This window comes from Callorhinus ursinus, unplaced genomic scaffold, assembly GCF_003265705.2.
Source record: "Callorhinus ursinus isolate GAN/ISIS: 27379988/994484 unplaced genomic scaffold, GSC_fseal_2.0 scaffold18, whole genome shotgun sequence".
Classification (NCBI taxonomy): Eukaryota; Metazoa; Chordata; class Mammalia; order Carnivora; family Otariidae; genus Callorhinus; species Callorhinus ursinus.
Genome location: NW_027397080.1, coordinates 29,305,125 through 29,318,291, shown reverse-complemented (window position 1 = coordinate 29,318,291; position 13,167 = coordinate 29,305,125). Strand labels below are relative to the sequence as shown.

The 13,167-nt window shown below is 46.7% G+C and overlaps 1 protein-coding gene across 5 annotated transcripts in view; it reads left to right on the top strand.

Moving 5' to 3' along the window:
- Positions 1-13,167, top strand: part of PEX14 (peroxisomal biogenesis factor 14) — a 143,868-nt gene that overhangs the window by 45,372 nt on the left and 85,329 nt on the right. For all 5 annotated transcript variants that reach the window (XM_025856633.2, XM_025856636.2, XM_073903356.1 and 2 more), the window contains one exon: positions 6,389-6,473. In XM_025856633.2, coding sequence (XP_025712418.1) covers positions 6,389-6,473 — 85 coding nt within the window. The remainder of the gene's footprint in view (positions 1-6,388; positions 6,474-13,167) is intronic.

Below are 13,167 nucleotides of genomic sequence, written 5' to 3'. Positions count from 1 at the left end.
GTAACCCAAATCAACAATGGGAAGGACACAGTGACAAAAACCAGGAAATTCCAAGTCGAAAGAGAGGTTCTTTCCTTTAACTCCTTGAGTGCTGGGGCGCTCACTAGGGCACTCCTTGCCCAGGTGCAGGAGGCTGGCTCACGTACAACGCACTGTCTTTATCTTTGAACTTCCTGGCTATTGTTGACTTTCCCCTCTCTTTTCCCCCTTGATGTAAATGAAACATACCTCTGTGTGTGTGTGTTAACTGTAGATAAACGGGCTAGAAGTACCTCTTGATTTTGTAACCCTCAGAGAAGGAGAAAGAGTAAAAAAAAAAAAAAAATTCCTGTCACTGTCATCTGTTCATTTTTAATGAGCAATTTTAAAAAATTGAAAATAAAAGAGGAAAATGAATAGGTGTTGAACCAGCCCGTGATATGTAAATGCCAACTAGTAATTACCTAAAACCTCAATTTTCATTCTGTTTCATCTTGCAAAACATTTCATTTTCCCTGAGTGAAAACACTTCACTGGGGCTGTGCGAGTCAGCGGGGCTGCCGCCCCTGGCCTGCGCGGCCGCTGGCTCCGGCTAGGGGGCACTTTGGCTCTGCACTTGGGCTGCCTGAGCGGTGCGCGTCCACTTCAAGGTTATTCCCCTCTTGCCATTCCAGTGGTTTTGCTCCGAGCGTTCAGTGGCGCCCCTCCCCCCACTCCCACTAGTCTGGTTTCGGGGAGCCTCATTCCTCCTTGTCCTTGCACGGGATCGTATTGAATTTTGGCTGACCGAGCCTTCCTGTGCATATTAACTTTCCCCTCACCTGCCTGCGAGCGCCTCAGCTTCCCTGAGTGGCACCTCACACTCTTGAGAGCAGCTTTCTGCCAGGCCCCCTTCCTCCTTTTGGGATTTCAAACACAACAGTCTCAGTTTTTATGTTTACTGGTGCTGCTTTTTCTTCTTTCTTTTCATTTTGGCGACTGGGAGGGGAGCGGGGGGAGGGCGGGGGCGGCCCCCCTTGCTTGAAGCTCACACACGTTTGCTCCCCTGCCGCACTTAGAACGAGGGTTCTGACATTTCTTTTGCGGGCTCATAGATTTCCTTTCATTCTGGTTTAGGATCTGACACCTTCTGGGTGCGTTCGTGCAGTGTCTTGGTATGTGGCTCGTGGGTGCCCCTGCTTTCAGAGCGGTTACCCTTCTCAGCCCCTTCCCTAGCTAGGAGGAGAGCAAGGAGGCTTGAAAGAGAACGAAGAGCCTGGGATTGGCGGCCGCAGATTAGAGAGGATTCTGGATGCAGAGAGCCAGAATTATGTTGTCCTAGGATCCTGGATCTGAGACTGCTTTGCCTGGAATCTCAAGGAACACGGCCTCTTTAGTGAGATATATAGCTTCATAATTAGCCCGTTGCATTTTTTCACGAGTGCTAGCATCAGCGTTCTACGATGTGTTTCTCTGATTAACAGCTGCTTTGCAACTATTTCCTTGTGCCACCGATGACCATATTTGTCAAGGAACTCCTGACAGAGTACTGATTTCTTACTAAAATGCAGCATTTCTGTTTGAAGAGGGTGCTCTCGTTCTCAGCACTGCCTAGCTTTTAAAGTCAGTCCTTGTTAAAACTCGAGTTGGCTTTGGTCTAACGCTTGTTAACAGGATTCTGGGTATCTATCTACTTTAGAGCACGAGCATAGGAACCTTTCAGAGGCAATTTAATCTTCTGAGCAGTGCACGTGCGCCGGCGCAGCGTCGAGAGTGGGGGTTCAGGCCCGCACATCGGTCATTTCTTTTGCCCTCCGGTTGTGAACTCTCTGGGTTAAAAAGGACTTGGCTTTGGTTGTTAGTGTCATTAATTTTTGAATATTTTTAATATTTTAAAATGGCTCATGAATGCTCACGGTTTAGGAGATAGATGTGTATGTAACACACAGGAGTGCTGGAATTGGTGGCATTCCAAATAAGTGTCACTGGAGACAATGCATCCGGTTTACATGTCAGGTGCAAAGTGCTCAGGCTTCCTCACACCCCAGGCTCGTTATTAGGCAAGCTCTATTCTCCCGTCCCCCTCGTGCAGAAAATAAAGTGTACGTTCTGAAGATTACAGTGTACAGGTCTTTTGTAGGAGAGTGGGAAACACATAGGAAGCACCTCTTCAGCGAGGACTGCCAGAACCTCGATTCTTCTCACCAGGGATTACTTACCCTACACAGTGCATTTAACAGCGCATAGTTCATCGTAGAGAGCCCCCGAGTATACTGTATTCCATTGATTTACAGTTACAAATCCTGGGCTCTCCAACAAGGGTCTCTCGCGATTGGCTGATCATCTGGGGTCCAAAAGGTGTCCTTCAGCCCCAAGTCCCCTCTTCCCTCTTGGCTGCAGCAGTCCCTCCGGCGCGCCCAGTGCAGAGGCGGGCAGTCACTTTAGTGATAAACAGGGAAAATGATAAAATTTCCCTAAGACTGAGGAGTTTGATGGTGCCAGGGTGGTTTTATTTTGCTTTTTGGGGGAGGGAAGCAGAAGATAGGGTCACAGAAATAGGGGTGGCAAGAAACTTTCCTTCTGTTTTCTTCCGAGTTCGTCATCTGTATTTTTATGGTGCAGCTCCTGGTAATCCGAGGCGCACTCATTAGGAACTCTCAGTGCAAGAGGAGGGGAAAGGAAAGCCGATTCCACGTTTCTCGTGGACTCAGCAGTGAGTGGCTTCCCACAGCGGCATCAGGTGCTTTGCGCCAGAATTTTCCCTGGCCTACTGCACTCCCACAACATGTGCAATAAAGTTCCTGTCTCCGTTTTACATCTTTGACATTGAGGCGGAAGATTTGGCCTGAATTTATGTAATTTAGTTGGGCACAGATATAACCCATGAATAGGCACATTCATCTCCTAATTAGAAAATCAAACGATAATACAGGACAGGCTGCAGGCACCGCATCCCTTCGGCCAACAAAAGCACGCTGTGTGTGTTGGACCTCGGCAGAGGAAGAGTCAGTTGAGTTGCTTCATGAAGTTAATGAAAAGTGTCCAACCATGGGTGAATGAAAGATGCGGACCGAGGGTGCTGGCAGTTACTTAGTGTGCTAAAACCTTTGCATTATGGGTAAAGATTTGGGGGAAATCTTTTACCATCTGTGGATGAATTCCCGGGCATATAAAATTCCGGATTGGACAGGCCTTTCCCCCCTGTTGTAGCGCCAGGTCCTTGGGCGGCGGGGGTGGGGTGGGGGAGTAAAGAGTAGCCAAAGAAATAATTAGTGAACGGCGGAGAGAGGTTTTCATATGTTCACACTTACATGTAGCTGCTTATTTGGGTATCTTTCTTATTCAGCACATTATGTTGAGGCTGTTAGTTTGGATGCTTTATATTTTTGCATCTGGCGTAGTGATATCGATGCTGTTAAATATGTGATTTGTCTGTCGCCTGCATTTTCAGACAAAGATCAAGAGGAACATAAACAAGCCCCAAATATACTTTATGTAGGTGTTTGGCAGTATGATTTTATATGGCTTGAAATTAGTGAATGGAAACTTTAAAAGAAATTGTTCATATTTTTGCAAGTTTGAAGTGTGCCGGGACTTTGTCAAATTCCCGTTAAAATAAATACGTCAATTTCATCTCCCTTCCGAATTCATTTATCTTGCTTTTTTAAAAGGTGTTTTCTACTTTACCTGATGTTTAAATTGGATTCGCTCCTTTATGCTGTTCTTTGCTATATCCCCCACGTTTTTCTTAAATGAATTACTAATGACAGAGCACTCCATCATTCCCTCTCTGCAGCCACTTTAAGGAAAGCATGGTGATCTAAACCTTTTAACCTATTAAAGATGATTTTTCCCAATTGAATCAGACCCACCACAGGTGTAATAACTAATCATTTAAACTACACCTGCTATTATGTATTTTTAAGCCATTATGCGTGTTGGATAGATGATAATTCATGTTTATTGCATTGTCCGATGGATCCGTTTTGCCTACACTAGGCTGATTAATGTATTTAAAGAAATAAGAGATGCAATTTTTAAAAAAAAATTGATGGAATGCGCCAAGCACTGCATTGAGTGCACCATTAAACCCATCAGAACTTTGCTCTCTGACCAGAAATGCATATACCAAGGACTATATTAAAAAAGCAAGGTGAAACCTGTGCGTTTTAGTGGTGGGATTCTGTTTTCTTTCTCTGTCATGGAAAATTTTGGAAGGATGAAGGAAAGGTCGATGCTTCTATGGGTAAATGAGAGGAGCCGTGCTGTTAATATCTGCTGCTTAAGGGCCGCTCATCCACATTCCCTCTGACACCTGGTGCACACATCGCCGCATGCAGGCACTGCCGCATGGTACTGGTGCTGTAATTGTCTTGTGTATGGAAGGTGCATTTTTTCTCCAGGTGAAGAGCAGTCATCCCCGAGCCATCTGAACCAGGCCGATGGCCACTGACCCCGTGAGGCCTGTGACTGTGTAGCTGTCCACTCCTTCCTGAACATGGGCCTCTCTTCCTCTTGTCTCTCTGCTTCCTCCTTCCCCACGTCCCCTTCCCACTTCACCTCTCCCCACTTCTTCTGCCTCCCCTTCTGGTCCAGCTCCTCTGCCTTCTCCACTTGTCCCGTGGCTGCCTTCTCCCCTGCCGCTCCCTCCTGCTCCCCAGTCCCTCTGTTTTCCTCTTCTTTCTCTCCCTTCTCCCATCGCTTCATTAAAATGCATCCGTTTTGTAGATGTGTGTCAGATTGTTCTTAAGTTTGGTGCAACCCGAGGAGATACAGTTGAGGGGCCGAGGGGGCGTGGGATGTGGAGTTCGGGGGTCTAGAATCTGGAGCATCGGTTTCTCTCTAGTCCAGAGCTGGTTGGTTACCACTGCCGCTCTTATGGGGGTTAAGAGGTTTGCAGTGCTGGATGGATTACAACCAGTCTCTAGGAACACGAGTGTGTCTTACCGCCACCAGGCCCGAATCTGAAGGTCTGGGACACCGGAATTCATGCTTCAGGGAGAATGTCTCAGGCTCGCCTCCAGCAGAGGGACCACGGGGGAAGGCACATAAGGGAGTTGCCCTGGCCTTTTGTCTTTTTTTTTTTTCCTCATTTATCCTCCTATCTTCTGCTACCAGGGAAGTCTGGCTGGACTCAGGATTAAATTCATATAAAATAGGAGAATATTTGTAAGTTGTATTCCATTGATAGTCACAGTTCTTTGTGCTTGAGTCTCTGGATAGCTGCTACCCTTAGTCTGAAGGATCTTAGAAAAGTTCCTTATATTTGGTCCCTTAGAAATATGTTCTTTCAACAGCTTAGGAATGAACTCCAGGGTCTGTTGACTTTACCTGTAACGCGAGACTGTATTATTCTTTTGGTCTTGATGAGATGAATAATGCCAGTCATTTAAAACGGCCCCTTTCCTGTCTGGGGCAGGTTGGCGTGTCCCACCCATTGCACCAGTGTGCGGGTCAGAGAGCACACAGGCGGCGTGCAAACACACACTGTGTGTGTGCTGAGTGATGCGAAGGTTAATACCTTCAGCAGTTTTCCTCCCACCCCCCTCCTTGGCTTATTTGTAGATACGAAGATTTCATTAAATAATATCATTACCAGAGGTAGGGGGATCGTCTGTCAGTCTGTCAGCTTTTAGCCGTGAAATCCCAAACTTTGTCCTTTGAAATCTCTTCAGGACTGAGCTCCGTTGCGTTAGAGGGCCCGGTGTGAATGGCTGGGTGCGTTGTCTCTTCTATAATCCTTCCCAGCCGGTCTGTGCTCAGCACTTTGCCAGGCTCTGTGGAGGCAGTGTGGTCTCTTCTCCTCAGGTGCTTGCAGTGTAGTTGGGGAGGCAGCCTGAACATTAGAAGACAGTATAATTATGTCTTCAATTATATGGTACACACTACGAGCATTAAAGAATTTAAGAGAATAGGGAGATCAGAGATGGCTTGCTTATTTAGGGAAGACTTTGAGGAGTTAGCACAGGTTATAAAAGGGCTGTGCTGGTGTGCGTGTGTTTGTACACGTGTGCGTGTGTGTGTGTGTATGCAGTGTTTAGACAGGTAGAGGCGGGAAAGGGAGGCCGTCTAGAACAAGGGCATAGCTTGAGCACAAGTATAGTGACGTGGATGAGCATTGCCAGGAGAGGGCTGGCTACCTGCCGAGAAGTGTGAAGATACAGCTTGAACAGGGAGAAAAGGAACAGATTGTTGCAGGTCTTAAAAGCTAGGCTGAGGAGGTTAGGTTTGATAGAATCAGATACAGGGAGCCAGTGGGACCTGACATAGTCTTTTATTTAGGTAGATTTTAAATGTGAGAAATAACTGGTTATATATTTGACCACAATGGTGTGCCTATTTCTCTGGACCTGGGATAAACTGGTAGGATTTTTCATCTTGAAATTCAGCCTATTGAAGTTTACTTTTCTTCTTTTATCTCCCTGACCAGATTGCCACAGCAATGAAGTTTCTGCAGAATTCCCGGGTCCGCCAGAGCCCACTTGCGACCAGGAGAGCATTCCTTAAGAAGAAAGGTACAGGTTTCCCAAGGCCATACAGTGTGGCCTGCAGAAAGGGACTGGGGACGGGGCAGATGAAAGCCACGTTGTTGCTGAAAGGACCTTCCGCAGTTGTCCCACTGGTGTGGGGGTGAGGGGAGCCCCCTCAGTGGGAATGCAGGCTTCTTTCCTTATAGTGGAGCAGAGAGATGATACTGTCTGGATAATCCAGCACCAGATGTGAGGCCAACAACTTAGTCCAGGACAGCCTGGCACAGGCAGCAAGAAGAGGCCCATTGGATGAGACTGTGGAGGACTTCTGCTTCTGGTCCGTTCTTCTGATAATATGACCCTGGCTACACAGTGACTGGCTTTAGGTTAGGAGGTCAGCTGCCTCAGTAAAGAATCAGGAAGAAAGAAATTGAAAGACTAGGGAAATGAGATGACTAAACAAGGTCAGGTTAAGGTCAAGCTTGGGGGTCAGTCTGATTTACGGATTGAAGTGGTAAATTACTGGTTTTATGGTATTTCTGTAAGCAGGGATTAAATGGATCTTGACAAATTCAATATCGTCCAAAGCAGAAAGAATCTCTTCTGGCTCTGTTGCAATTTAGGATATTTTTCTTGTTCTGTAAAATACAAAACAAACCCCAAAACAAACAAAAAAGGAATCTTGACTTTTCACTCTTTGAACGTCTAATTTTCTAGAAAGCTGGAAAGTTGTGTAGAGGCCCTTATATACCATGGTGGGGGGGGGGGTGAGTTTTCTTCCTCCTGTCTGCCGCTCCCACCCCCACCGCCCCTAAACAAAATTCCTTTTTCTTCAGGAGCTGGAATGTCAGCTTCAGAATTTGAGGTTGTGAGCTTTAAGTCATCTGTGGCTGGAAATAGAAGACGGAGTGGTTTGGTGGTGTTTCCTCCGTCTGCTCCCTGGCGTCCCACCACAGAGATGCTTGCAGGACCGTGTCCCAGGCCTGCACCCTTAGCACTGGGGCAGAATGAGCCTGAAGCTCTCCATTCGCAGGCATCTGTTCAGAGGCAGCCTCCGGGCTGGCCCCTGCGACGGAGTTGGTGAGGGGTGTTGTGCATTTGCTGGCAGCATCGTGCTCGCCCCCCATCCGTAGGTGGTTATTACAATTTGGAGTGCGTTGGCCGGCCTCTGCACTCCGCAACCATCATGCCATAAAAGAGTTTTTCCTTGAAATATGTGTACCTATGGGGAGTAATTAATCATAAAAGCTTGGGGATTTCAGCTCTCTCATCAAAGCATCGAAGCCGGGGAAAGCTGAGCCTAAAAGCTGTGCTGATTACCCGGAGTAACCTGAGACAAAATCTATGGTTGCCGAGAGATCCTCTGCCCCAGTATATTGTGCGGTATTATAACTGCCTGATCTTCTCTTCCACTGACAATGACCAGTTATTCCTCATTTTCTCTCAAACGCAGCTGGGTTAGAATTTCATTTGCAGAAGGTATTTAGAGCAATTTAGAGACAAATGTCTCTGGTGTTTGCTCGGCACTTCCCCACCGCAGGCTTTGCTGAGCAGTTTTAGTATCAGGAGCTCCATCTAATCTGTTTAATTTTAATAAATCCCTGACTGGGAGAGGGAGAGGAAAAAGAGAGAGAGAGAAACTCTGGACCAAATAATACTTCTTTTGAGTTAGTTGGCTAATAATTACTGTGGAGAGGAAACTGTTTTGTGCAATTATTATTTGTTGCTCCTTTAAAAATAACGCAAGACAAAACCAGTCGATTAGTTAATCCATCGAAGAGTGTTTGTCCTGCACACGCCCCGTTCTGGGCCCCAGGGACTCAGCAGAGAAGAGGGCAGACAGCATCCCTGCCCTCACCGGGCTGACATTCTAAGGGGGAAAGGCAGACAATTAACCAATGAGAAAATGAGATCCATTGTATGTCAAGTGACAAGTGCCACAGAGGAAAATAATGCTGGGTGCCCGGGGTTGAGGAGCCCCAGCGCTGGGGTGGGAACGGCTTGCACACCTAGACAGGGCGACTGGAGCACGCCTCTCTGAGAGGGAGATGAGTATTTGTCGGTGTGGAGTGGGCACAGTTCCTCCTTGACCCCTAATGTGGATGAGAGTTTTTAGAATTTCAGGCAGCGGGAACCCGGAGAGGCCTCCTACCCTTCTTCCTCTAAAGAGAGCCACAGGAGTCTCCGCTGAGCCTCAGTCCAGAATCACTGGCCATAATCACCCATCTCCATTATCCTGTAAAATGCTGCTTCAGTCAGTAATTATCTGTTTCTGAGTTGAGTCCCAATAGGGTAAGTTCTGGCAGGACCTTTTCTGGGCAGAGGATTCCATGGTTTGATTGGCACCTGGGGAAGAAGAGCCCCGTCGTGGATTTACACTTCACTTTTTAAATTTCCAGCTTTTCCTTGGGTCAGGTGTACATGGTCCGCGGAACTTGGCACCGGCTCCAGTGGGGTGAGGGAGGAGGGGATTTTGCGAAGGAGCCAGTCTCCCCTGTCCCTAACTGTACTTGGGAAGGAAAGAGAGTTGGTGGACTGGTCTGTGCGGGCGGGGAGGGTGTCCTGAGGGGAGGGACCAAGGTTCTGGCATCCTCCCCATGCCTCCTCGCAGGACTCATCGCAGGGGTGGGTTTGGAGCGCTGGCTTTGGGCGAGCTTGCAGCTACTGTAGTCTTGGCTTTTCCTAGCAAATGTCACTTCAGGGAATTGCAATGGAGCACTGTCTTGAATTATAATCTTGACTTTCTTTTTTTTTAATAAACATCTCTTTCCTGAAAAGGCAAATCCAATTTTGTTTTTTTCTTTTAATATTATTTAATATTTAATATAGAAATTGAGGTCCCTGTAGTGCATGTCAGTTCAGTGGAAAATGAGGGTTACTTTAGGCACATCAGCTGAGTTTGTTTTAATGTGAAACCACAGCCCAGAGCAGGGCTACAGCCTGCCTCCGTTACTGACACGTTAAATGTTTTGCTCTCTGATTCGGGGTGCCGAGGGGACCGGAGGCAGGCTAGTGGGGAGTGGATGGGATGCACACGCAAGAGCTTTGGTTTGCAAAGGTCCTCTGTGTTTGTGGTTTTCTTGTTTTTGTTTTTTGTGTTTTGAGTTCTCTTTTGGATGCTTTAAAGTCTGAATATGGAGTCATTAATGAGAAATATGAAGTTATTGGAATCATTTATCATTTTCCTTGAAGTTTGTACTGCCATTTTATGTAATTTACGACATTTCTTTCTTTTATTGGGAATTTTTTGGATGGAAGAGAAAAGCAGCTGTTCACCTTTGGAGTATTAGAATAAACGTTTTTGTTTTCCTTCCAACTGCTTGATTCTGCAGATGGCACGTCAGCCGCGTAGTCAGCCGCACATGAACATCACTGGACTATGTGTGGGGTTTAAGCCCTCCTGGAACTGGACTGCATAGGGAGGCAGTTCTCACCAGGGAGGCATCATGTCTGGACTTTAAGTGGGCTGCAGTCCAGGAGGTTAGAGTAGCTTAAAAACAGCAATAGAATCGGTCCAAAAAGTTAGAGGCTTGGACAGCGTTGTCAATAGGCTTATGTTTATTTGACACCTTATCCAACCACAAAGTGTAGGAGGCAGGCTGCTTCCAAACATGTTGGCAGGCTGAGTGTAAGGTGGGTAAAAGTGATGCTTCTTCGCTGGGGGGGGGGGTAGGTGAGGTGGGGGGAAGATAGCGTTGTCTGTTAGCTTACTCCTAATCTATCTGTTGCAAAGCAGGCTTCTAGAAAAACGATGAGCATCACACACTTCTCTGTATAATCCTGCATAATGGGGCCTGGGTGGTGTTGGCTGAGACTTTTGCTTATTGTGCCTTTCTCAAGTGTGTAAGTAAAGGGCTGTGTTCTCGCTCATCTAATAAATAGTCCAGGGGAAAAGGAAAACTAAACAAATGAGACATACCACCATCCTTTCTCATTCTAAAAGGTGAAACAAGATCTTATCTTTCTTCTGTTCCTGGAAGCGGAACCCCCGGTAGCAAAGCCGCCTCCTTGCTGGAAATGAACTTGAGGAAGAAACCTGATGGTCTCAACCTTGGTAGTGGGGTAGAGGTGAAGGGCTGCTCTCGCTGGAGTATTTCAAGGGGGAGTAAATTCTTAACACAGATTTCAATTTAACTCTCTTTTATTACTTTTCTTTTTTATCATTTACGTCCATTTCATGAGGTAGTTTGCATGTCCTTGAATGGAATCTCGTTACCATGAAAGCTTTTTTAGCATTGATTTCATAACAGTCTTAATTTAATAGCTCCGTCATTACTGAGAAGCTCTGGGAGTGGGGCCCTGGCTTTCCAGGTCACTGACCTTTTAATTACAAACCTTGTTCTGATGGCCAGGTTATCGACTGGACAGCTCCCAGCTTGTGCCCCCAGGATGAGAACGAAAATAACTGTGTTTCCTCCCCCATCTCCAGGAAAAAAAAATTGTAACCTCATATGTTTCTAAAATTAATTTTCTCCTTCAGCTTTACTTTATAATTAATTCTTTAATGTGTCTTAGTGAAGCCAGAAGTATTTTTATAACACTATTTTTTCTAGAGCTTGGGTCCAGCAGAGAGCTTGGAGGGGGCAGGGAATGGAGACCCCATGCTTGGCTGTGGCCCATTTTCTCGCCCTCAGAAACTCCTGTGGCTGAGCTGGAAGGAAGGGTATTGGCTCTGGAGGGGCTGTCTGGCCCTTCTGATTTCTTTGTTAATGAGACGTGGATTGTGGCATCGAGATTTAGATTCATTCCTGCATTTGCTGGAGTAATTATGCCTTCTCTGTCATGGATGTTTTATTTTATTTCTTTATTTTTTTAAAGTAATCTCTACCTCCAGTGTGGGGCTTGAACCCACAACCCCGAGATCAAGGGTCACACGCTCCACCGACTGAGCCCGCTGGGTCCCCCCTAACATGGATGCTTTAAAAAGATGCTCCCCTTCTGGGCAAAGATGAGGGGTGGGTGATTTTTCTTACTGTCTTACCTCTCTGTTAGTCTTAGATGACTGGAAGAAACAAAATACCTGACCTGAGGAGTTCTGCTCAGTCAGGAGGTTGGACTGAATTAGGTGATGCGGGTTCTCTTTCACCGATGATGAAGAGGGAAAGAAAAAGGAGAGGGCAATGGCTGGTAAGTAGGGTGGCCACTGGTTCCGGTTTGCCCCGCGCTGTCCCGGCTTTCACACTGGAATTCCTATGTCTTAGAATTCCTGTGTCCCTTCGGTCTGGGCAAACAGGTCACCCCAGCAGGGCAAGCCACACCCCAGAGTGTGAGCTATCCAGAGAGACAAAATGGGTGTGTTTTTGGAAGCTGGAGGAAGTTCACTAGCACTCAGTCCCCGAGAGTCCCGCCTGCAGTCAAGTGGCATCTCCTCAAACACTGCCCGCCGTCAGTCCCGCAGACCCCGCCCTGGTGTGGGTCCCGTGCAGAGAGCCTCTGGGCTGGGGCCATGCCCTGAAGGTGAGTGAGGAGCTGCCGGTGGCGGAGCAGACAGGGCAGTGTGTGGCAGCCTCGGGCTCGTTCCTGAGGATGATTGAGCACCTCCATCCATCTGTTGTGAACGGACCATCTTCCTTCCCTGCCAGTCTTGCATCTGCATATCCGTCACCTGCTGTTCTGGACCAGCCTATCCATCACACTGACTGGTGTTCCCCCCATCAATTTTCCTGCTCCCCTTGTTATCCAAACTTGTCTTGAACTCCAGAGATTTTTTCAGCATCCAGGATGAGAGCTGCAGCAGCTGGGCCGGCTGAAGGCCGTGGAAATGGGGACGCTATGGCCTCCTCCTTCAGAGGGGGAGCTGGTGGCACTTGTTCCCCCAAGAAGCCTGAGTCACATGGGTTCCTACACTTCACCCTACCATGGGGGGGCTGTGGCCCAGAGGTTCTTGGGGCGGGGTGGGGAGGGGGACAGAGCTCTTTTGGATTTATCCAGTTGCTTTGAGGTTTTTCCTGAAAGTGAAGAGTGATTCCTCTTTTCTTAACCTTGTGTGCCTACGACAACGCTACAAAGAAAAGCAAAGTGACGTTGTCATGTATGGTACTAGTATTTTTGAAGTTTTTTTCAAAAATTTTTTGGAAAGGTAAGGTATGTACATGGCTTCAAAAATTCAAACCGTAAAGAACGATATGCAGTGAAAAATTAGTCTTCCCTGTGTCTCTTATTCCTGTCGCCCCCATGCTCTTTTCCAGAGGATGCTTCTGTTTATTCAGTTTCTTATGTATCATTCCCAAGATCATCTATCCATATAAGAGCATGTTAATATTTATTACTCCTTCTAGAGAAGGACAAACACCTTTTAAATGCAGTAGTATTTTACACTTCACCTTTACACTTGCATTCCATTTGAGGATTCATTCCACATCAGCACCTCCAGATTGGATTCGTTCTTCTCAGTGGCTGTGTAGTACTCCAGGATGAGCGTGTATCAGAATTTTTTTTAGCCAGTCCCAGATTAGTGGACATTTAGATTGGTTCCTGCCGTCTGAGGTTTCAAACAACGCCCCAGTGAGTATCCTTGTGTAGACATCGTTGGCGCTGTGTTGGTTTGGCACTATGCTAAAGTAAAAGCCTTCTGCATATGTGAGTAGGCTAGGGTGTGTTTTTTCTTAAAATTTCGTGAGACTTTGAATATAAAGAATATAGAAAGAATATAAAACTTTTCTAATATAAACGTGACTATAGGTAAGAAGAAATTAATAGGAGAAAAAAAAGCATCTACTTTCGGCTCAGGTCATGATCC